At 41.0% G+C, this 24873-nt stretch overlaps 1 protein-coding gene across 1 annotated transcript in view; it reads right to left on the bottom strand.

Moving 5' to 3' along the window:
* KCNAB1 (potassium voltage-gated channel subfamily A regulatory beta subunit 1) overlaps positions 1 to 24873 on the bottom strand; it is a 252889-nt gene that overhangs the window by 34509 nt on the left and 193507 nt on the right. The window contains exon 8 of the mRNA XM_087440100.1: positions 20510 to 20596. Coding sequence (XP_087296226.1) covers positions 20510 to 20596 — 87 coding nt within the window. The remainder of the gene's footprint in view (positions 1 to 20509; positions 20597 to 24873) is intronic.

Raw genomic sequence — 24873 nt, 5'->3', positions numbered from 1 at the left:
ACTTGGTAAAGAGGAAATACTAACTCTGTTATGTTTTAAAGCGAGGCACGTGCTGCTCTGTGTGTTAAAATGGGAGGCAGGGGGCCTGCCCGTGGCGTAGTGGTTGAGTTTGTGTGCTCCTCTTCGGCGGCCCGGGGTGCGCAGGTTTGGATCCTGGGCGCAGACGTGCACACCACTCATCAAGCCATGCTGTGGAGGCGTCCCACATACAAAACAGAGGAAGATGGGCACAAATGTTAGCTCAGGGCCAACCTTCCTCAGCAAAAAGAGGAGGATTGGCAATGAATGTTAGCTCAGGGCCAATCTTCCTCACCAAAATAAATAAATAAATAAAATGGGAGGCGGGCCCAGTGTGGCCGGGCCACTTTCACGGAAGAGCCACCGCAGAGGTGGCCGGCCTGTCCCCTGCGTCCGCCCCGGGTGTCCATGTTCTTGTCCTTGTCTCGATTTCACTGTTGCACACGTTGTCTTCTCGTGTCTGGAGGCCTTAATCTCTCTTTGGGGTTGTCCTTTCCATTTCTGAACTTCTTCTCCATCCCCACCCAAAGATGGCTATTTCCCTATATTTTCTCCATCAGCATCTTCTGCTAAGGAGGATTCAACAAGGTTTTTCACGGTAAGACAGTGCTTCTTAAATGTTTCTGCCACATGATGCTCTAAAGCGGCCACAAAAGAAAACGTTATTAGACAGCTTGGCTTTAGCATAAAAATTTATGCAAATTTCCATTCTACACCATAAAAAGGCATTTGCTTTAAAACAATAATAATATTTTTCTTTACAAATCTTTGAGTACAGCTGATGTGGAAAGAAAGTGTCTCGTGTACTCCGTGGCTTGTCCGACTCCCCTCACCTCCCACAGCCGCCTTCTTCACACCCAGCCCCCATCCCTGTGCTTCAGGGGAAATGCATGCCTGGTGTGAGACAAGGAGTTGCAGGAAAGGGTCAGAGACTGGAAAGGGGTCCTGGATTGTCCCTCTCTGGGACTGTCTTTAATTAGACACAGAAGCCTAGTTTAACCTAATCCTTCATGCCCTGAACTTTTGCATATTTCCATGCCACCTTCTCCGAGGCTCCCTCACGTACATACAAGGGTCTTCTGTCTTCCGGAGTGTTACTAATAACAGCCAACACTGATTTAGCACGTATCATGCACCTAGCCTTGCTCTGAACACTTTAGATATATGAACTCATTTAACCCTCACGACAGTCTTAGAGAATAGGTCTGTTATTGTTATTCTTATTTTGCACACGAAGAAACAGAGGCACAACAGAGGCGAGTAACTGGCCAAGTTCACACAGCTACTGGTGTCGGAGCTGGGATTGGAAGGTAAGCAGCCTGGCTTTAGTCTGCTCTTCGCCGCAGAGAACTTCAGCAAGTCAGAAAGGGGCAGACCAGTACCCAGCAAAGGGACCAGGAGCTCTGACGGAGCCTGACAGGGGCCGGTAAAGGAGGGAAACGCTAACCGCAGACCTCCTTTGGGAACCAATAGGCACCAGTTTCTGTGTCCCGAGATCATGCAGTTCACACGAGCGGCTGCCCAGTGTGTGTGTGACACAGGGTGCTTCTCTGTGACACAGCAAAGTGGACAGTTTCTCTCCTCTCCTTGGCTTTCATTGCCTTGCAACTTTTACATGTGAGCCTCTTTCAACATAGGAAGTCGACAGGATAGACACAGACGGTGGAGTGAGCCACCGTCTACAACATGAGGCGGGAAAAGACTGGTGCAGAAGAGGGCGAGAGGCCGCGTGCTGTACCGGTGAGAAGCGGGGTGTGCAGTGAGGGGTTGGCACGGCTTCCCGGGACATTCCAGGCTCAGGAAACATGGGCAGTGCTTTTCGAAGGGCAGTGCTTTTCAAAAACTTATACACTTCCCAATCAGTTAAAAAAAAGGTATATTGATTAATATATAAAATAAGTGCCTGTACTACCAAGCTAATATGTTATAAAAAATAGATAACAGCACCCAGATCTTGGCTTCAAAAATACTATTCTCCATTAAAAGGACCAGTGCTCCTTGGAGAAATGGCTGACTATAGGGCTGAGGAAAGCACAGGTGAGCTTGGGACATCTTGTGCTGGGGAAGCAAAAAAGTCCTCAAAAAAAAAAAAAAAAAAAGAAGGGGCTGGCCCAGTGGTGTAGTGGTTAAGTTCACACACTCTGCTTCGGCAGCCCGGGGTTTGCAGATTCAGATCCCAGGTGCGCACGGATGCACTGCTCATCAAGCCATGCTGTGGAGGCATCCCACGTATAAAGTAGAGGAAGATGGGCATGCATGTTAACCCAGGGCCACTCTTCCTCAGCAAAAAGAGGAGGATTGGCAACAGATGTTAGCTCAGGGCTAATCTTCCTCACCAAAAAAAAAAAAAAAAAAGAAGAAGAAGAAGATGGAGACATGCCAAAAGGACACAGAAGACATGTCAAAGATGCTCCAAATGGCCATGTTGGGATAATTGTAGCAAGAAAATAAACAATGATAGTAAAGAATTATATATCACAGAGTAAAATCACAATCTATGAATTCATACTGATATAAATAATTGAATAAATTAATCAAATAATAATTCAACAATTGAATGAATAAATAAATAGGAGAGGAGGGAAAGCTCTTCCTTACAGTACAATGCCTACTAAAAAAATGTAGAAAGTATGATGGAAATAGAAAATCACCACTTGGCAAACACCAAGTTTCAGGCAAGAATCACTGGGGGGGTGCTAAAATTAAGTAGGGAGAGCATGATGAGAAGGAGGGTATTTGCACAGTTTCAAAGTGTCTCCCCGACAGACACTCATTAGTTATATACTGTGTATGCATATAGTGTATACTAAAGGAAAAACAGTAACTTCACAGTGGGGAAGCCTGCTCGGCATCACCTTAACCAAGTGAGGGCAGCTACCATCACCAGTAATGGGAGGAATAGACATTTTGCACCCCTGATATGATACACTGAAAAGGATGCACAACACGTCTGTGGCACTCTTTCCCCAAATGCCTAACCTGCATTTAATCACTAGCAAACATCTGAAAAACTCCAATTGAGGGACACTCTATAAAAGAACCAGCCAATAGTCTCGTACAGTGTCCAGGTTCTGAAAGACAAAGACCACGGGACTGATCCAGCCTGATGGAGACCAAAGGCACCGGACGACAAAACGCAGCCTGTGACCTTGAGTTGGATCTGGACCAGAAAAGGATATTAGTGAAACAACTGGAGAAATATGAATAAGATCTGTAGATTTTATAATATTGTGTCAATGTTCATTACCAGATTTTGATAATTGTACAATGGTTATGTAAGATGTTGACACTTGGGGGAATCCAGAAGATGGGTATATAGGAATCTTTTGTACTATTTTTGCCACTTTTTAATGTCTGACATTATATCAGTGGATAGTTTAAAAATAGAAAAATAAAAGCTATGCAATAAATACAAACTTAAAAAATGATAAGATAAAATAAGTGGAAATTATGTTTTCTTCCCATTCTGCAATGCATTATCTGTACAGCCTGCTTTGAAGGCCACCAAGGGAAGGAATCTTGCTCAACACAGCCTGTTTAGGAGATGGCAGGTGGGTCTCTGGTGCTGGCATGTTTCTGGAGGGATGCAGTGAGAGATGGGTGGGCTTCTGATCATGGAATCTGGGGTAGGAAAACTAGCATTGATTGCACATTTCTTTTTTTTTTTTTTTTGGTGAGGAAGACTAGCCCTGAGTAACATCTGCTGCCAATCCTCCTCTTTTTGCTAAAGAAGACTGGCCCTGGGCTAACATCCATGCTCATCTTCCTCTACTTTATATGGGACGCTGCCACAGCATGGCTTGATAAGTAGTGCTTCAGTCCACACCAGGGATCCGAACCTGGAAACTCCAGGCCGCCGAAGCGGAGCTCGGGCACTTACCCACTACGCCGCTGGGCCAGCCCTGTGATTGTGTATTTCTAAACCCCAAGGACTGTGCCTGGACTTCGACAACCGTGAGATCATAGTTAATATTGACAACCCAACACCACTGGCATTTTTATCTCCTTTGTGTGTGTATGTGTGTGGTTTTAATCTTTAGCTTCATCAAAGAACCCAGGCACACTGTTTAAAGAGTCAAGGCTAAAAGTCTTGTAACAAAAAGTAGCAGTCCTTCAACTCTTTGCCTCCAACCCAGAGGTAACCACTCTCAACGTATAAGGCTGGTTATTCTGGTATAATCTCTACTTTTCTCAATAATATTTATGCATTACTCCCTTGGTCTGGTTATCTACTGACCTCCTGTGGAGGCGCAGGCTTTAGCTGCCCCTCATACATCCTTGTAGCTTCACTATCTTCCCAGTATAGTCATATCTGGGCTTATGCTTAAATTCATATTCTATGTTTTTATTTTAATGACTGCATACTTAGTGTCCACTGCCGAGCAGTGTAGTTTACAATGATTACATTTCCTTTCTTCTATGACTTTCAATTCCTTTAGTTGACAATTGCTACATTAACTTAGTTTTCTTTGGAGCTATAGCTAAATCTTCCCATACTTTGTGCAAATGTCTCTCAATACAGTTTTCCACATGGTCAAGCTTGTGAGAAACTCGGCGGTTTTTTTTCCTGGCAACATTGCATCTAGAGCCCACTCTCCTCCTGCCACAGCCCACATTGGTTGCTCTGTCTGCTGCAGAGCTGTCGTCCTGGCCCTTCTTTTCCTGCTGTCCTCGAAATCCCCTTCTTCCCTTGAATGAGTTGGATTCCATGGCTTCCTCTTTGTGGCTTCATTCTCCCCTTTTGGTGGCGCACATTTTCCAGTAGCTTCTGAGGAACTGTGTTTGGGAGATAGGAAAATCAAAATGCTATCATTTCCTCTCCCTTGGTTGGTAGTTTGCCCACCATCTTTTTGCTTAGAATTTTGAAGACTTGCTCCCTGTGTTCTGGTTCTCAGCTTTGCTTGTTGAGAACCCCTGGGCAATCTTTGTTCTCGATCCTTCATGTGTATACTCTGTTAAGTCTCTGGAATACTTTAGGATGCTTTTCTTTATTCAGTTGTGGAATTTCATTATAATGTTCCTTTGTGGGGATCTCCATTCATTCATCATCCTGGGTACTTGGTGGGCACTTGCAATCTGGGGACTCATGTTCTTCAAATCTGGAAATTTTCTTGTGCTGTTTATAGATAACTACCTCTCCTCCATTTTATCTGTTCTCTCTCTAGAAATCTTTTAGCTGAATAGATGTTGGCCTTCCTGGACAGAACCTTAATTTCTTTTTTTTTTTTTTTTTTTAAAGATTTTATTTATTTTATTTTTCCCCCCAAAGCCCCAGTGGATAGTTGTGTGTCGTAGCTGCACATCCTTCTAGTTGCTGTATGTGGGACTCGGCCTCAGGATGAACGGAGAAGTGGTGCCTCGATGCGCACCCGGGATCCGAACCCGGGCCACCAGCATCGCAGCGCGTGCACTTAACCACCAAGCCACAGGGCCGGCCCAGAACCTTAATTTCTTATCTTTTCCCTCCTAGTGTCCATTCCTTTTCTTCCTACTTTTTGGAATATTTCCTCAACTTTAATGTCCAACATCTTTATTGATTTGTAAAAATTTTTAGCCGTTACATTTTTTAATTTCTAAATTTTTCTAGTTCTATGTTGTTCCTGCTCTCTTTCAACCTGTTCTTGTTCTACTGATGCAAAATCTTCTATCTCATCAAGTACATTAATTATAATTTCTTTGAAACTTTCTACGTCTCTCTGCATTATTCTGTTTTCTTTTCTTCTATTTACTTTTTTTTTCCCCCCGATTGGAGGCTTTCTTTGAATGTCAGGTGATCCTTGGGTTTCTGTTCACGTTTAAGAGAAAAGCACTAAAATTGTTCTGGGATGGCACTTGTCAAATAGTGCAATTCACTGTGGGAGCAATTAGGGGACTTGCCATATTGCCCACTGGGGTTTTCTTCCACAATGTCAGTGTCTGTTAAGTTTTTTTCCTGGGATAATTCATTTCTCCAGAGAAATATTCTCTTATCTTATGCCTGGGGAAAGTGTGACCTGGCTGTCAGTGACCTGGAGGTAAGTGAGAGGAGAGGTCTGGGGTCTCAAATGTCATAACCTTTTTTTTTCAGCCTGGCCCACCTTCCTCTGTATCTGATATCCCTTAGTCTAGAGCCCCTCACTCATTTCTCCACTTAACATGCCTCTTGCCTCCTTCATTGGAGGGTAAAGGCAGGGCCCTGCAGACCTGGGGACACGGAGCCTTAATAGCTCTGTACAGTCTTTTAAACAACTACGTGGTTTCCAGCTCTTGCCTCACTCGATCTTTTGTGATATTGGTGCCTGTAATGCCTTAACGGTTCTGAGGTTGTGTGGTGCAAATTAACCTTCTTCTCCTCTGGGGGCGCTTTTAATAAATCTTTCCTCAGTTTTGCTAGGTCATCTACAGTGCCTCCCTCCCTTTCCCACGTTTACGTATATTGGTCCAGCCTTCCAGGTGGCTGCTACTTTGATCAGTACGGAAGTTTCTATTTCTGTTCCTTGCCCTCTAAGTTATTTATTGGGTGATTTTTTTTTAAGAGAAAGGGGCACAAATATTTTACTTAGTCACCCTAAATCAAGAGGTTTCCCCCCTGTTTTCCAAATGAGAAGACAGAGACTCAGAGATTAGGCGGCTTTCATGCCCTCACATGCGTCACATGTCACTAGTATGTGGAACAAGCATGTTTCATGATAATGTAAATCACAACACAGCTTTACTTTTTTATCTCCTATTTCACCAAAACTGCTCTTGTCAAGGTTACTGATGATCTTCTTACGGTTAACACTGATGGACAATTCTGTCCTCCTCTTACTTGACCCATCAGTAGCCTTTGATCAGGTGATCACTTCTTCCTCCTTGATGTGTTTTCTTTGCCTGCTCCTCGGGCACCATACTCTTCTCTCTCTCCTCCCAACCTCCTAAACTGGAGAGCTCCAGGCTCAGTTCTTGGTCCTCTCTTTCTATGTCCTTTTTTTTCTTTCTATTTTTACTCCCTGTACGATTTTTATCAATTTTCAATGCTTTAAATACCATTCACATGCAGACAACTCCCAAATTTACATCTCCAGCCCAGGCCTGTCTCCTGCGTTCAACTGCTCACTGAACATCTCCACTTGGATGTCTAATGAATACCTCAAACTCAAGATGACTGTACTGGACCTCTGAGCTCCCCCACAAACCAGATCTACCTGTGTGTTCCTCTTATCAGTTGATGGCAGCTCCATCCTTCAGGCCTAAAACCATGGAGTCATTCTTCACTCCTCTCTTTCTGTTACACCCCATCCAATCCATCAGGAACTTCTGTTGGCTCTCCATTCAATATTTATCCAAACTTGACCACTTGCACACTTCCACAGCTGCACCCTCGTCTGAGCCACCATTATCTTTCACCTAGATGGCTGCAATCATTTGTTAGCATGTCTCCCTGCTCCTACATCTGCCCCTTTATAATTTATTCTGATTCCAAGCCAGAGGGATCCTTTAGAAATGTAAGTGAAATCAGGTCATTTCTTTGTCCAAAATTCAGAGGTCCCCAAAAGACCTGGCCCCTGTAATCTCTCTAAGCTCATCTCCTCCTGCACTCCTCTTTCCTTACTCTCTGAAGCCACGTGGTGTCCCTGATGTTCCTCCTACACCACAGGCTGCTCCCATCTCAGAGCCTTTGCACAGTTTCTGCCACCAGCAACAACCTCCTTATCTCCCTCCCAGTGGCTCATTTGACCCCTTCAAGACTCTGCTCAGCTCTTACCTTCTCAGTGCCACTCCCGACTCCTCGAGCATTCCCATCCTATTACCCTGCTCTACTTTTTCTTTTTTCCATAGCACTATTACCTTCTAATTTTCTATATAATTTAATTTTTATTGTTTTACTGTGTATGTCCTGTCTGTCCTGCTAGATTGGATGTGTCCTACAAGAGTGGGGATCTTTGTCTGTTTTGCTCTCTTGTATATTGCACACATCGAGAACAATGCCCAGTATACAGCAGGCACTCAATAACTATTAGTTGAATATGAATAAATGAATGAGCCAGGCTTTGGATCTGAATTTTTTTTTTTTTTTTTTTTTTGGTGAGGAATATTAGCCCTGAGCTAACGTCTGTTGCCAATCCTCCTCCTTTTGCTGAGGAAGATTGGCCCTAGGCTAACATCTGTGCCCATCTTCCTATACTTTATATAAGGGACACCACTGCAGCATGGCTGGATAAGTGGTGTGTATGTCCATGCCCGGGATCCGAACCTGTGACCCGCAGGCCACTGAAGCAGAGCACATGAACTTAACCACTACACCACCGGGCCAGCCCCTGGATCTGAGTATTTTTGCTACACCGTGTTGTTCTCTGGGCCATCCTGAGTGCTAAAAGGTGATGTTTAAAATGCATTCTGTAGGTTTTTAGAGAGCGTCTTGCAAGATTTGACCCGTGCTTGAGAAGAGAATAGGGGAAATGGATGGGAGAAACAAAATTTCATCCTTTTTTCCTTCCTCAATTTTTCTTTTTGGTCTCCATATCTCCCTTTTTTGCTTTCTGTTGAGTTTTATGTGAATTCTGATGTCTGTTTGCTTTTTCTCTTGTCTCATTAGATAAAAGCACTCATTTCTAGGTGGAAATTGGGTTCGTTCCATTACCAAATGTATTTCCAGTTTCCATGCCAGTAATACAATACTTTCATTTTTTCTCCATGTAAAGGAGAATATTGGTAAGACTACCCTTTCTTTCCCTGTAGAACTTCAGAGAAACTTCATAGGTTTTAATAGGTAACTTCACTATACCTATTCCTTCAATCCAGTGGCCCTTAAAAAAAAAACTGATTTTCTTGTATAAGTAAATTCTGAGTTGATCTGTACAAGGGTTTCAAAAAGTTAAGTTTAAAAGTATCTTTTTTGTGTGTGTGTGTGAGGAGATCAGCCCTGTGCTAGCATCTGCCAATCCTCCTCTTTTTTTGCTGAGGAAGACGGCCCTGGGCTAACATCTGTGCCCATCTTCCTCCACTTTATATGGGATGCTGCCACAGCATGGCTTGCCAAGCAGTGCGTCGGTGCGCGCCCGGGATCCGAACCAGCGAACCCCGGGCCGCCGCAGCGGAGCGCGCGCACTTAACCGCTTGCGCCACCGGGCCGGCCCCTAAAAGTATCTTTTTAATTATCATTAATTTTGTATGATTGGCTTCATTGAAGATAGTCACAAGACAAGCTTGCCATTCAGAATTTAAAACAAATAAGCAAAACTTAACACAGAGATACATTTAGAAAAGATGGGTAAATTCCAAATTATGGAGGCTGGGGTTTTATGGCTCATAAGCTTTTCCAGTCTTTGAACAATGACACTCACTCCTGAAGTAGAGGTGACACTTTCAAAAGTCTTCAGACTCCTGGGGAGGGTTTGTGGGGAGACTAGCGGTAGGGTATGAGGGATGGCTGTGTATAACGTATACATTTTATACAGGTGGTGGCCAAGTGCCTTATTTTGTAATTTGTTGAGACAAACCTTAAGTATACAAGGTTTTCCTCAACTTCCAATTATATTGGACTCAATGGTATTTTCTTATAAAGTAAAAAAAGTTGTTTTCTGAAACTAATGGAAGAGTTAATTTTTTTCATGTGTAATTTGAGTCAGATCAATTTAAAATTAGATATTTAAACATATGTAACTGGTATGTGGAACAAGCATGCTCCATGATAGTGTAATCACAACACAGCTTTATTTTTTATCTCCCACTGGCCCTTTACGTTCAGTGGGAACAAGTGTCTCTTGGCGCTGATGAAAACTCAGGCTGATATTCACAGTGCATCCTTATGGATAAGGATCACACGAGTGATCAACCTTAACATGACCAATAATGGGACACAGTGACTCTCCTGGGCCCTCTACGGGACACATTGAGAAGAACAGAACATCACATGTAGTCTTGCCAAAAATGCTTGATCTTAATCTCATCATGAAAAAACAGTCAGACAAATCGACTGAGAGACATTCTTCACAACCACTGGCTTGGATTTTTTTTAAAATGTCAATGTCATTAAAGAGGAAAAAATGTGGAAGAACCGTTCTAGCCTTTTTAGATTGAAAAGCCAGGACAACTCAATGCAAGTACAATTCTGAATTAAATCCTGGGCCCACCTCCCTCTCAAACAACGACTACTAAATCCTATAAAGGACATTTTAGGAAATTTGCATATGGCTTGTATATTAGATAATAGTGGTGTATCAAGGTTAAAGTTGTTGAGTGTGGTGATTGCGTTATGGTTTTAGAGAAGAATGCCTTGTTCTCAGGCGCTAGAAGAAAGTATTAATGGGTGAAACGTCACAATGAGAGAGAGCAAGAGAGGAAAACATAGAGGCAAAATACAGCCAAATTTACAATTTGGTAAATCTAGATAAATACTGGGTGTTTACTTTTTCAACTTTTCTATAGGTTTTTAATTTCCCAAATTAAAATGTTGGGGGAAGAAAAAGACATGGAACCAGCTCTTGCCCATTTCCTTTGCAAGTATACAAATGGAGATTTGGCACGTCTCTTTGAAATTTCATTTCCATTGTGTCTTGGTGACTGGTTTAAACTTCAATTGTTACATCTTATTACACATATATATTCCAAAAGAGTAAACATATATAGCAACAGTAACAACCTCAAACTATTTGTACAGGGCATCACGATGTGTAAAAATTTCCACTTATATTATCTTATGTTATCTTCACACAATCTTGGAAATAGCTAGGCAAGGTCATATTTTTATTCTTCCCATTTTCCAAATGAAAAACTGAGAAGCAGAAAGTCTGAGCAACTCAACCGAGTTCAGACACCTAAGACTAGTGCCCTAGTCCTCTGATTGCAGACCCATATTTTTTCACTACACGTATTAAACACCAGGAGGGGGTTAACAAAGCTGTTTACTCTCTCAGTACTTCACTTTTTATAGAGAGTAAGAGAGAGACTTGAGAGTATTTGTTTATCCCACTGTCTGAGAATTCCGGATTGGTAATGACACAGGTCATTACCTGTGTCATTTTCATCCATGTCTTTTTCTTCCCCCAACATTTTAATTTGGGAAATTAAAAACCTATAGAAAAGTTGAAAAAGTAAACACCCAGTATTTATCTAGATTTACCAAATTGTAAATTTGGCTGTATTTTGCCTCTATGTTTTCCTCTCTTGCTCTCTCTCATTGTGACGTTTCACCCATTAATACCTCACTCCATTGAATCAGCATGCTCATCAACCCTGAGTGAGATGCTGCTCAAATCCACAGCCCCGCCTGCCTGGGACGGAGAGCTGGATAATGTTGGTCTCCCATCCCATCCATGTCATTGCAGATCAGCTGCGGCACAGTGAGGAACTTATGGAGATGAATTCCCCTGAGACTGAGTCGACATGCCTCAGAATGTGGAGGTCAATTTTGTCACATCACCAGCTATCTTTCGGGGAGATGACAACCCACACAGAAGGAAGTTCACACAAGTCACAAAACCACAGCCCAAGAATACTAAGCAGCTCTGTTTCTACCTGACAGCTGGGGTGAGCAGAAGCTGTCTCTGTTCTCTCTCTCTTTTTTAACTAAAAACAACTTAAGGAAAAAAAGAAAAAAACAAAAAATCCCTGCACTTCTGAGCTTGGTGAGGGCCACAAATTCGTGGTGAGGATGCAATAGGCCCCCAGACACAGATCCCATGTCGGTTTCCCTTCTGTATCTCACTAATGAGAGGAGTTGTATCTCTTCTGCCTTGACGGTTGATGAAGATGTGAAGAAAGAAAAAAAAAGGGGGGAGAGAATAGAGGAAGTAGCTAAATTGCAAAGAATATAAGCATATTCTTCTCCAGGATCTTCCCTTCAAACCAGCACTTTATGGAATGAGGTTGGGAATCTTTGACTTCCAAAGAAAGCACAAAACACAGCACTAGGTGGTTACAGATTGTTATTTGGAATATAGCTTAAAGTTCATCACATATTTTCTGCAGCCTTGGCGATCTTAACTTCTCAGTACGCTCTAGTGGAGGCAGTTTTTCTAAAGCTCCTGTTTTCTCTGTGGAACCCAGTTGGAAAAAGATAATTTGTTTACCAGGGTTCTGTTCCTGATAGATGCATTTCAGAGTGATCCACATTCAGAACTTTGGAGGCCTCTGTTAATTCTGGAAAATTTTTCAATGGCCCTAGAAGACTGCAAATCTGAGGCAGCATGTCAACAACTAAGAGTGGTGAACTCTGTAATGTGCCTTTGCTGTGTTACTTAAAATTATTCAGTTCTGCTCAAGACAGTAAGAGAAACAAACAAGTAAGGAGGATAAATGAAACCGGGTAGAGAAACAAGTAGCTTGTGAGACATAGGCAGAATTCACATAATGCATATGGTAAAACTAAGTGGATTAGTAACCTCTGAATGATGGTAGCCACAGACAAAGTAGAAAATGTGTGTGTGCTGAGCACAGAGAAGGAAGGATGGAAAGACGTGATAGTCACAATTCATCCTTAGGCATACGACACCAAACATTTGAGATACACTAAATATACGTGAAACATATGAGGACTGAAATGAGGTCCTCATATGTTTAAATCAGCCACCCATTAGTGACTCCATTGTGGCCTCCAAAATCCTCTGCACAAGAAATGCAAAGAGTCCATAGCTGCACATCAGGCTATTGGGTGAGCTACAGCTAACGGCCAGGCGGACTTGTCCCTGAGACTTTCTAATAGAACAAGGGTACCATCAACCCAGGCACCTTCTGTCTGCTGAGCTTCCTTCCTCAAACCTCAACTCTGGCCCTTATAACCAAACCATCACAGGGAAGGCCAATGCAGTAGAGAGAGAGAGCAGAGCATAGGAACACTGCGCACCCCAAGCTTCAAGTTGTTGGGTCCCTCAGCCTGCTGGTACTCTATCCTAATTGTTTTAATTGCCCCATCTCTCCTCCCTTGCTTCTCACTATACGTTTTACTTGATTTAATGAACCATGTGATTCACGTGTCTTAATTTGCTGCGTGAGCCTTCCTCTCTCGGGACCTCTAGGACCAGCTGGTGGTGGACTTGGAGCTCCCATTGCATCAGGGTCATTTCCCACGTGACAAATTTACAGCAGGACCATGCAAACGATAACAATGAAAGAAAGATAGCTTAAATTCTTGAGTAATTACCATGTACTAAGCAATATTCTAAGGATTTTGTCTATATTATCTCAAATAATACTCAATAATAACCCTACAGAGTAGATATTATTACTTGCATTTTACAGATAAGGAAACTGAGGATAAGAGAGGTTACATAACTTGCCTAAGATCACAGAGCTCATAAGAAACAGAACGATGACTTGAATTAGGGTCTGTCTGACTCCAAAGTCATGCCCTTCCTATTTGGGGGGAGACCACGCTATTCCCCCCACATCTTTCTCAGTGAGACCTTCCTTGGACACTCTATCTGAAATCTACTCCCCATACTTCCTATCGCCCTCCCAGGATTTATTTTTTCCTTCATACTATTATCACCATCTAGTGTAAATTTCTTACTTCTCGTCTGTCTCCCCAAGAATGTAATTTCTCTAAGGACAGGAAGTTTGCCTGGTTTATTAGCTTCCGCTTCTCCCAGTTACTCCACAAGAGCTTGGCACAGAGTAGATATTCAGAGAATATCAATTGAATGACTGAATGAATCCTATTATTGAGTTTTTCCTAGATACGCTTTTGAAAATAAAATCACAGGCTCAAGATCACCTTTTGACTGAATAGATTAATCCTGGAAAATCTATGGTTACATTAATTTTAAAGGGCATGATACCTGCATGGCCTCACCACAGACCCTGGTTGACACGGCAGCCTGGCACCTTCATTTGATTTTCATCACATTATAATTTAAGGGCTTTGGACTTCTCCTATGTTGCCTCTGAGAAGAGATCCAGAGAAAGGGGGGTTTTGTTTGTATGTGCATTATACAGGGCATTCTAGAAACAGGGCTTATGTCTGCTTCCCCCTGCTGTGAGTGAGTACTGTACCCACATGGTTAACTCTTCAGAAGTCACTTCAGGTGTTACCTGCAGTTCCAGGTGAGGCTCCTGAGCCTCAGTGAGGATAGTAACCTGCCCTAGCTACACAGTCTAGTAGGAGCAAAGCCAGGATTTGAAGCTGTGTCCACCTACTGCCCCTAGTCCACTTTGAAGAAATATTGTCCCCAAGAGAAGGAGGCCCACAACGAATAGAAACATGAGATTTTCTAAAAAGCCACATCAGAGACTGAAAGAACCCGAAGTGAACCCAACCATACCCCAATGTCATTTCTTAGAATGGATGAAATGAATTTCTCTTATAATGACACGACATGTTGTTCTGTAAAGGATAAAACATCAGCTGAATAGGTCTGAAGCGGCAGTAAAATTTTTGGTGAATTCACAGTTAAAATGGAAATAAAACTGATTTAGTAAAATTGGAACACAATTTTTTTGCCATAGGCTTGGTAGGGTTTGGCTCATCTTCTTGGACATGAAAATAATTTTCTCCAAATTAATTTCTTGAAAACTCAGCTGTCCCAGCCTTTCAAGCCAGGAGGTTAAATTGATCTGACAGACACCAGAGGCCCTGGCCAGAGTCATAAATGAAATGTGTTAGATAATTTTAATTTGATACAGTAATCCTCAGGGGCAACTGCCAATGAATTATCTCTTCATTCATTTCTGCTCATTTAGGTATCAATCAGATTTCTGGAGAGAGATTCGGCATCTGGATGTTGCCAGTGTTGCAGATGGAGAAATGGAATGTAAGAGTGTCCTGGGGCTGTTTGCCAGGAACCTGTCCTTCTGAAATATGTTGAACTAGATCAGGTACCAGAATGTTCATAGATGCTAGGAAACCAAAATAAGTTTTCAAGTAGATAAAAATGAAGTTGGATCTATTTAACTTTAGAGCTTCATTCATTCAATCACTCAAACACTTGTTCACTCATTCATCTAATCATCCATCCATTCATCTATTCATTCATCCATTTATCCATCCATCTATCCCCCCAATAAATATTTATTGAGTACCTACTATGTGTCTGGTGCTCTGCTAGATTGGAAATAGAGTTTATAGACCTGTGTGGTCAAATACAGTAGCCACTAGCTACGTATGGTTATTGAGCACTTGAAATGTGACTGGTCCAAATTAAGATATGCTATAAATGTGAAATACATAACAGATTTCAAAGACTTAGTAGGAAAAAAAAGAATGTAAAATATCTCATTAATAATTTTTATATTGATTTCATGTTGAAGTGATAATTTTTTAATATATTGGGTTAATTAAAAAATATTTTTACAATTAATTTCACCTGTTTCTTTTTAGTTTTTTAATGTAGCTAATAGAAAATTTAAAATACATATGTGGCTTGTATACTATTTCTATTGGGCAGCACAGTTATAGACTACTTGCAGAAGATTTCTTCCTGCAATTATGTTTTTTGGGATAGACTGAGGGTGACTTTCAGGAAAGATAATAAAATATAAAGGCAGAAGGGCTGATCCATTGTGGTTAGATGATATTTCTAGGTTTTAGGTTGTTAAATTTTTGTTCTGAAAGCTTTACTTTGGATGCTAAATACCTAGATCCAGTGTTCTGGAATTTAAAAAATGTAGAATATTTGGGATGCTGCAATGTTTGCCACTTTCTGGTATTTCCTGAGCTGTCATTGGATATCCCAGGTTCCTGACTACCCATATATTCCCGCTTGCAAATGGTGACACTAAAAAAGATGGCTTAGAAAAAAGTAAATTCTTATGAAATGAGTTGTTTGACATGATGCTACTATGGGAATTAAGTGATGCTAACTTTGATCTTGTCTCTCTTATTTGAAATACGACATCTGGGTTGTTTTATGTCTGCATTGACCTGCTAGCAGGAAAAAAATAAATAATTTGTACTATAATTAGGTTGAGAATAATATCTAATGACTCAGGAAGTCTGTGAGATTAACTAGTCTTGGCAAAAGCTTTAAACAAAAGTTAGAAAGCTCAATTCCAAGTGTCTTTTAAATTAAAATTTAATTAAATTTAAAAATCATCATATTCTCAGATCAACAAACTAGTGGGCTTTCTTCTTTCATTTTTAAAAAGCTATATAAATTAAAACGGGTCCCCTCCTTTTTCTGTTATTCACAAGTGGTACATGTTGACAGCCTCCTTTCATGCCCACATGCACGCTCAATTACTCCGTCCCCGGAGCAATCAGAAGAGCAGCAGTGGAGAAGCTAGCCCGGCACTGGGAAATACAGAAAACCAAATCCCAAAACCTCCCGGTGCAGGTCCTCACACACACAAATGCGCTGTGTCTACCCCTGTCCAGCGTGACTTGTGTTGGCATGAACTGTCTCTTGTCTAATGAGCTTCAGAGAAGATTTTGAAATACGTGTTGGGATTATGGAAATGAGAGAATTAAGAATATGAGTATCACAGAGCCCAAGGAACTGTCAGTGACTACTGGGAAGAACACAGCAGTGTAACAAAGAAGAAATGGGATATGGGGCTGATTTTTTCTGAGATTGGAAAACATTCCACCAAGGCCAGATATTATAGCAGAGACAGATGGCATGGCAGATGCGGTGAAAGAAAAATGACTTACTACTAGGTGAATCAGAAAAAATAAACAAGAAGGACAGAGGAAAAAGTACGTGAGTTCCCCTCTGCTGTCAGGAACATCTTCCGGTAGCTGTCAAGTGTCTTACTGCACTCCACAGGGTTGCAGATTGCAGATGAAGTGTCCTACCCCTTTCTCCACAGACCGCACGTTTAGAATTTATAGCCATTTTTTTGAGAGGACCCACTTTTTTTCTATTGGTTTTCTAGGGAGGAAAGGATGGTAACAACTAATTGGATACATGATGCCAATATAGTGTGAAGATGCTACTGCTAATCTTTTTCTGGCTAAATTGGTTGCCATATGATACGTAGAAACTGGATGAAACTCATCTTGGTTTATTTTAGAAATGTTCCCAATTAACATCCTTTCATAGTGCAAATCAAATAAATGGGGTTGGCATTTTAATAAATTGAAATCAAAGTTGTTTAAAATGTGTTTTAGAAAGCTGGGCTGGGTTCTCTCATTAGGTCCCCGGGGTTTAAAATATGTGCCTCAGCAAAATTACAAGTTTGCATGTGTTGTGGCTCCATGGAATTGACAGAAAATGGTTGAAACCAATAAAAATGATCTACAGATGCTAAGGGTCTATTATGAGATACCCAGGCACACACATAGAATACAGTGCCAACATGTGTAGATTTAATATATGAAAATTCAGCAATATGCACTTGGCAACCCTATTGCATCACTTATATCACACAGAAATGGATGCAATTGAGCCTCAAATTGCCAGTGTGAGTTGCTGAAATAAGAAAAGTATGTGAATGATATTAATTATTTTTCGTCCATTACAAAGAAAACAGTGACTAGGCAAGTATCTAGTGATGGTTTTGTCACTATATTTGGAGAAGAAACTGAATAACTAATTAAAAGCTATAGAGTAACATTGACTAACAAAGAATTACTGTAGGGTTTTCGAGGGTGATTTTGATTATACATAACCTTGACTTTCTGTTTTGTTTTTAGAAACACTAATAGCCTCTAAGGTAGACCCCACTGCACATGTACAACTTTCACTCACGTACACACACATATGATTTACAAAATCATTGCAAAAATGAATCTTAATAACAACATGGAATCCAGAAATTGTTTTGTTGTTAGTGTTGTGGAGTCAATTCTGACTCCTAACGTCCCTGTGGATAGCAGAGCGGAACCTTGCCTCGTCTTTTTGTACCATCCTCTCACCTTCCCTGAGCTATATCAGACAATTCTCCGCTGCTATTCACAGGGTTTTCGCGGCCAATTTTTTCAGAAGTGGGTGGTCAAGTGTTTCTTCCTAGTGTATCTTAGTCTGGAAGCTCTGCCGAAAGCGGTCCACCATGGGCGACCCTGCTGGTATTTGAAATCCCAGTGGCACAGGTTTCAGCATCACAGCAACAAGTAGCATCCACACTATGACAACGGACAGACGGCTGGTGAGGTTCCCTAACCAGGAAATGAACCCAGGCCACAGAGATGAGAGTGCTGAATCTTAACCACTAGACCACCAGGGTTAGAAATAGCATGGAGACCATTTTTTCAGTTTTTAGAGGAACAGATGTACCCAAGGCCGCCTGGCAATCCCTGTCTATTGCTTATTTTCTTTGTGTTTCCTACTTCTTCTTCTCTCTGTTGCCCAGGTCAGTGCTCTCCTCTGTTACAGTAAAGTAGAAAAGACTTAATGTAGAGAATGAGTTTCTAGAGACTAGTGTCAAACTGGCATTTCCATCGGGCCCACCTTGGAACAAATGAGTATACTAGCTTTGAGGCTACACATTTCCTGAAAGCCAGGGAGAAGTCACAGAGAAGCTATTTCAATCTGGAACAAGTCCTACGTGAGTAATTGCATGTGGTATGTCCCCGATAAGTCCTCCCAGCCTAGAGCCTGATGGACCAGCGCAGGGTGGATCTCCCCTTAGTGGGGGTGGGGAGAGCAGGCTGCATTCCAGCCTAAGATGGTTGGTTGATTGCTGCAGAGCTACAAAATTCCAGCTTCCTTGGCCTTATCAACAAGTGCAAATCCCTATTTTCTGACACCTTCATTAGACTTCTGAATTTAGACAATGACTCCTGATAAAATAGCATCCTATTGTGCTTTGTGGAATTTTCTGTAAGAAACTCAGGGAAAACGAAAACGTTCTGATTCCAGCAGAGGCTGGGCAACACTACAGTTACAAATTCTATTGGGCAGCAATCTTTTTTTTTTTTTTTTTTTAACACTTTGACGCTCCCTTCTAATGAATTTCAACACATAATCAGTGTTTCTACAACAGACAACATTATCTTATCAGTATCACATAGTTTGGCTCCTAACTGAGAATTTCCTCCTTCTATAGGTATATAATGCAAATTATAATGTTTTCTGTTTGAGATACTCCTATATTATATTCCTAAAATTAAAGATAGGGTAGGATGGGCAAAATGGGCAAAAAAATATGAATAAATAAAAGACTGAAAAATCCCAGATGTTCTTCTATCCTGTACATGTGTAATTGCAAAGGACAATTTTCCAAGGAGGAAAATAGTTACTAGGCTCTTAAAATGGGAAGAAATTTTGGACTTTCTCAGTCCCCACTAAATGGCATTTTATTTGACACTTTGGCCCACTAGATAGCTTTAATGATAGATAGCTCTGTTTTAATATGTTATTGAGAATACTGTGACATCATATTATCTCTGCAATAAGCCCTTCTTATACTAATGAAATATTGATGATTTGCTTTATCAAACATCTATTCTTTGCTTTGATAAAAATATCCATGTCATTTCCATGGATAATTTCTTATTATGAATTTCCAACACTGATACTGTATTGTATAATAATAACCTAACTTACTCAGAATGAAGAAAGCAGAAAACTCTAGGAGAAAATTAGATATACAATATATATATTATAGAAGGAGATAACTGTCAAAGAAAATAATTTCCATACCATTCTTTTTGGTCAGAAATGCAACCTACAGAAAAATTCATATGTACTTCAATCATTTATAACTTCTATAACCCTACAGCAAGAATAAACCTTTATGGAATCTGATTTATTACAAGATCCTGAACTACCTTTTGAATCATCAAGGACAAATTTACCTTCAGTGTAATTTTATATCAATTATTCTAATTTTTTGAAAATTTGTAAATCTATGTCATATCGTAAACCTCAAATAACCAGAACATTCTTTTTTTCCTCTCTTTCCCGAATATATTTGTTTTCATTCACCTCAGGTGATAATCCATATGATTATAAACCTCAGTTAACCAGAACATTCTTTTAATTTGTCCTCTCAAACTATCTTCTTTCTCAATCATCTTAGGTAGGTTTCACAAATAAGAATAAATTGAAGAAAATCTGATTTTAGGAATGTTCTGAAAACTTCCGCAGGGAGATGCTTAAACTATTGTCTTCAAACAGTGGTAACAGAAATGGGAGAAAATGCTGCAGCTCCTTGAGAATCAAACACCAAATTGCAATAAAAAGCCTCGTTTTGAAGAGGTCACTCCTGTAAAACCTCTGCTCATGGTACCGCTCAGCACTTGTTACCACCATTTGGAAACTAATCAGACCTAGAGTCATTATACAACAGGAAGACCCTCGGAAGACTTACTCCAAACTAAGGATGGCTGGTTTATAAACTCTCCTTCCAATCAGTTTTATTGTTTTAGTTGATGAAATCACAGAAGTGAAATGAACCTGGAAAAAGTGAGCATTGTAACGAGCAGGAGCCACAGTCCCAATGCCTGCACCTGCTTAACAAATGAATGGAGATGCAGGATGCAGAGCTGTGAGGGTAAATACTGAGGCTGAAACTCATCGACTGGAAAGGTTTTTATTTTTCATATTCAATAAAAGTGGTCTGAATATATTTCATTTCCTACGGTGAGTGGAATAAGTTGTCAAGCTAGAATCAATAACTCCAGAGTCTTTTATTAAATTCCTTCACTCACCTTCCATGGGGGTGTTACTGTCTGGTCGATTTGCAAAGACCACATCCACATACTCAAGCTGCAGCCTCTGGAGGGAGCCCTTCAGTCCTGGAGACAGAAGCAGGAAAAACCCCAAAAATCCAAATATGAGCACTATTAGAAATAGTTGAAGTTTGGTTTCCTTCAAGAAGTCTTTCTTGAAGGGGTAGTAAGGCACATATGTATAGTGATGGATGATAATTAGTCTTGGATGGTGAACATGATGTAGTCTACACAGAAATTGAAATATAATGATGTACACCTGAAATTTATATAATGTTATAAACCAATGTTACCTCAAAAAAATTAATTATAAATAAATAAACATTAACATCCTTAGGAAAAAAGAATTTACTTTAAAAAAAGGACTGGGTTAGTTTCAAAAAGACCTTCAATACAATGATGTGTTAATTGGCCCCCAGAGCCTTTTAAAATTATATCAAAGGCTGACTTTGTCTCCAACAAAGAAAAGTCTTAGAACTTTCTCAGTGATATTAATACTCCCACCCCACAGGGAAATACATGCTTAGTCATGATCTTTCACAGTGACTCGTGTGGCAGTATCCAGAAGCAAAGTTTAGAATAAAAAGCAGCCTAAGAATTTAACTTCTTTCTTCTTGAAAAACCCAAATTAATGTCATGTTTTGAATTACTTAATGGGCTTATAGTGGGATGGATATATATTTATTGCACATTGAAAACATTAAAATGGTATAAATCAGAAATAAATGACTGCTGACCCCATCTTAATGTATACATGGGGGTTTTAATAGGAATAAAAAGGTTGGCAAATGAAGGTTTTGCTCAACATTTTACTAGTTGGAACAAAGTTTGAAGAACCTTAAATGTAGCTGAGCTCTACCATTTCTATTATTCTCCATTCTTTTGGGAAGAAACAAAAACACTAGAAGCTATAGCGACTTCAGATGTAATATAAAGGAGTGAGAGCTTAAAAAAAAATCTGGAACCAATAATCCATGTTTCAGCCCTAACCGTTTGGTCACATTCCAATGAGTACTCAGAAAAAATTATTTAATTTCAGCAAACTTCCCTGAAATAGAATATAGTGTATATAATATTATACAACCAAAAGGTTGACAGTTTTAAGAATCATTTTATCTCATTTCCATGAGGCACAGCATTTCCTTATGAGCCTATTTAATTCCTCAAGAAGACCGGAGGTTTTTCTCTTTTTATTATAGGCATAAAACCAATTGCATGTTAAATGAGGCTCTTATAAATTTAAATTTGGCTTATTTAAATTTGATTTTTCAAACTGGTTTATCGGCCAGCCACAATTACTTTTCTGACAGGAAATATTTTTCATTCATTGAGAAAGAATTGTCTGTGATGGCAGCTCGTTAGAAGAAGCCTTGATGGAGAGATGAGGGCAGACAGGTGTTACAAGGTCCCACGCCTGCTCTTACAGAACTGCAGTGACTTGCAGGTGCAGGGTATTACCAGCTATCTCAAGGCGCAGCTTGAAGTTAGATTTACCTCGAAAAGCACTATGATATGAGCCACTTTTTGGAAGCAATTGTATGTATGGAGGAGGTAAGGGGAGGACAGGATAACCAAGCAAACAAATGAAAGGATAGCACAGGTATGGAAGGTTGGAAATCTGTCCTCTAACATGCGGCGTGATCCCACTGGGGTGATTTGACCATGGTGGGGACTCAGCTCTCTAATCTGCAGTGGAGATAACAGTATTTACTACTTTCAGTGTCACTGCTCCAGAGAGCCAATAAAACCAGTTGTCAAGCACTTTGTAAGTGCAATAGTCTATAGAAATTTGGTAATTATAGCAGTGGTGTTCACATCTAGAAAGGCTCAGAATGAGAGGTGCCAAAGACTAAACGCCAAAGATTTTCACTGGACCTCCTGGTTTTGGAGGGAGGCACTTAGTGACGGTTCTGGCCCATGTCTGGCACTGGAAATAAGGGTCCTCCTTTCTGATGATGGCCCTCCCACTCTGGGTCTCTTCTAAATAGCTCACGTGGGCTGAGAGTAACTAGAAGAAGCTACACTAACAAGGCCCTGCTGTAAAGCTGTGAGGTCAGGACTGAAGTTGTTTGCTCTTCCGTGCCATAAGCAGGTACTGAACCTGTGCCAGGCTCCGGGGATGTGAAGACGCATGGGCATGGTATTCATCCCCAAGGAGCAAACAGTACATATTGAGAGCATCTATTGGCAAAAGTTCATTGTTCAAGGTAATATTGTGTACCCATAAACAATGGCATGGACTTGATATAAAGGTGGGTCTCATTGTATTCAGTCATTCCTCACCTTTCAATTCTTTCTCTGGAAAGCATTTTTTCTTGATATTTTGGCTGAGACTCAAGTGTATTCAAGTGAGAATGTAAGATATGATGTGTTGCATCGCGTCGGAGATCCACCTGGTCTACTCTGACTTTGAAGTGGAGTAGAAGGAAATTATGCTCCTAAGAGACACTATCCACTTACTGTGAAAATATTAATCATATAAAGTCTTATAATCCATGGTATGAATTTTGGATTTTACTCTATGTGAGAAGGAAAAACATTGGTGGGGTGCTGGGACGTACTGAAATGGGAGTCAGGCAGGGGAAATGATATTATCAGATTTCTGTTTTGAACTGATCACTCTGCCTGCCGAGAATGACTTGTAGGGGGCAGAAGTGAAAGCAGGGAGATCCCTGAGGAGATTACCCCAGCAGATCAAGCTTGGACCATGTTGGTGAGAAGTGTTCAAATTTGGGACAAGTTGTGTAAATAAAAACAAGAGGACTTGCTGGTGTGCTGGGTAAGAGTGTGGAGGTAGAGGAATCAAGGATGACTCTTAGAGTTTTGGCCTGAGAAGTGAAGTGACTGTTAGTAAGACGAGGAAGTCAAGGGAAAACAGATTGGTGGTTGTGGCGGGAACCATGACGAGTCTGGAGGGTACATCAGTCAACCACAGCTCTTGCCAGCTGGGTGGACAAGCCTGGTATTCAGAGGAAAGGTCCATGTGCAGGGTTTGGGATCTAGAGTGCTAATCTGGCTGGCCTGAACAACGTTGCCAAACTAAGCCTCTAAGAGCCTTAGTTTCCTCATCTGTCCAAAGACAAAATGGAGCTAGATGATTATTCTGCTTTGACCTTTCATGTGACTGCAAACCAAATCAGGTAGTCCTGCCTTTCTCTATTTGGATGCTTTAATCTTGTAGAAATAGCCACATCATAGCAACATAAAGACATGCTCAACGAATGTCTTCTTGAGAGCCATTTAGGGTTTATCTCCAATAAACCAGTAGACACGTTCTGTCTCCACTTAGCAAATGTTTGTTGAGCACTGACTTGGGGCCAGGTATTGTGTTAAGTTTAAGTAGACGTGCAAAAATGCATCACCCTTGGCTCCAGAGGGGCATCGACAACTATCATACCTGAGGAGGTGATTGCTGCAGTGCAGTGAGTGCACTGGCTTCTGACGTTAGCCTGTCCCTCGGCACTAACCCCTGTCTGTGGGAGTGAATGTAGGAGAATGCTCCCTGCCCTTGAGGAGATGTCCGGAAGTTAACTGCAATTCCTCAAAATTCCACGGGAGGGCCGGCCCCGCGGCTTAGCGGTTAAGTGCTCACGCTCCGCTGCTGGCGGCCCGGGGTTCGGATTCCCACGCCCACCGACGCACTGCTTCTCCGGCCATGCTGGGGCCGCGTGCCACATACAGCAACTAGAAGGATGTGCAACTATGACATACAACTATCTACTGGGGCTTTGGGGGAAAAAATAAATAAATAAAAATTAAAAAAAAAAAGTCCACGGGATAATTAATTATATTATGTAAAGAAAATTGCTTTCCAGTGCCTATAGTAAAAAGAAATCTAAGTTGATTTTTCTTTTGGGTTCTGAAGTTTAACAGGAACTGTTTGTTCATAAGGTGAACCGTAATTCAGCTTAAGCTATCTAAAGGCATCACAGGCGTCTAGAGAAATATGCTTATTCCGGACATTAAGCAGATTGGCATGGTTAGAGGTGGATCGGGTATTCAGTGGTGCAGGTTTAACTGTGTAGAAACATGGGAATCATTAGTTTGCAGATTCTGCAAGGGGTCTATTCAAATACGCTGTGTCATCGTCTTTGACACCTACTGCACATTTGCTTTCCTATCTAGCCTGAAAAAAAATGTTGCGTTAAATAATATACACTGTTTCCCTATATGATTTTCCAGCTTCTTCTCAACAGACCTCTCAGTCATGATTCAAGACACATCTGCTTCTTGTTATAAAGACCACACTGTATTAGAGTAATACATGTGGCTACACCTTCCACTATGAGACATAGTTCTCCTGGGTGGGTGATTTCAGTGTACTAGGAACATAGTGCACCGGG

This window comes from Ceratotherium simum, chromosome 15, assembly GCF_057802395.1.
Source record: "Ceratotherium simum simum isolate JZ-2026a chromosome 15, ASM5780239v1, whole genome shotgun sequence".
NCBI lineage: Eukaryota > Metazoa > Chordata > Mammalia > Perissodactyla > Rhinocerotidae > Ceratotherium > Ceratotherium simum.
This window is presented reverse-complemented; position numbering and strand designations above follow the sequence as displayed.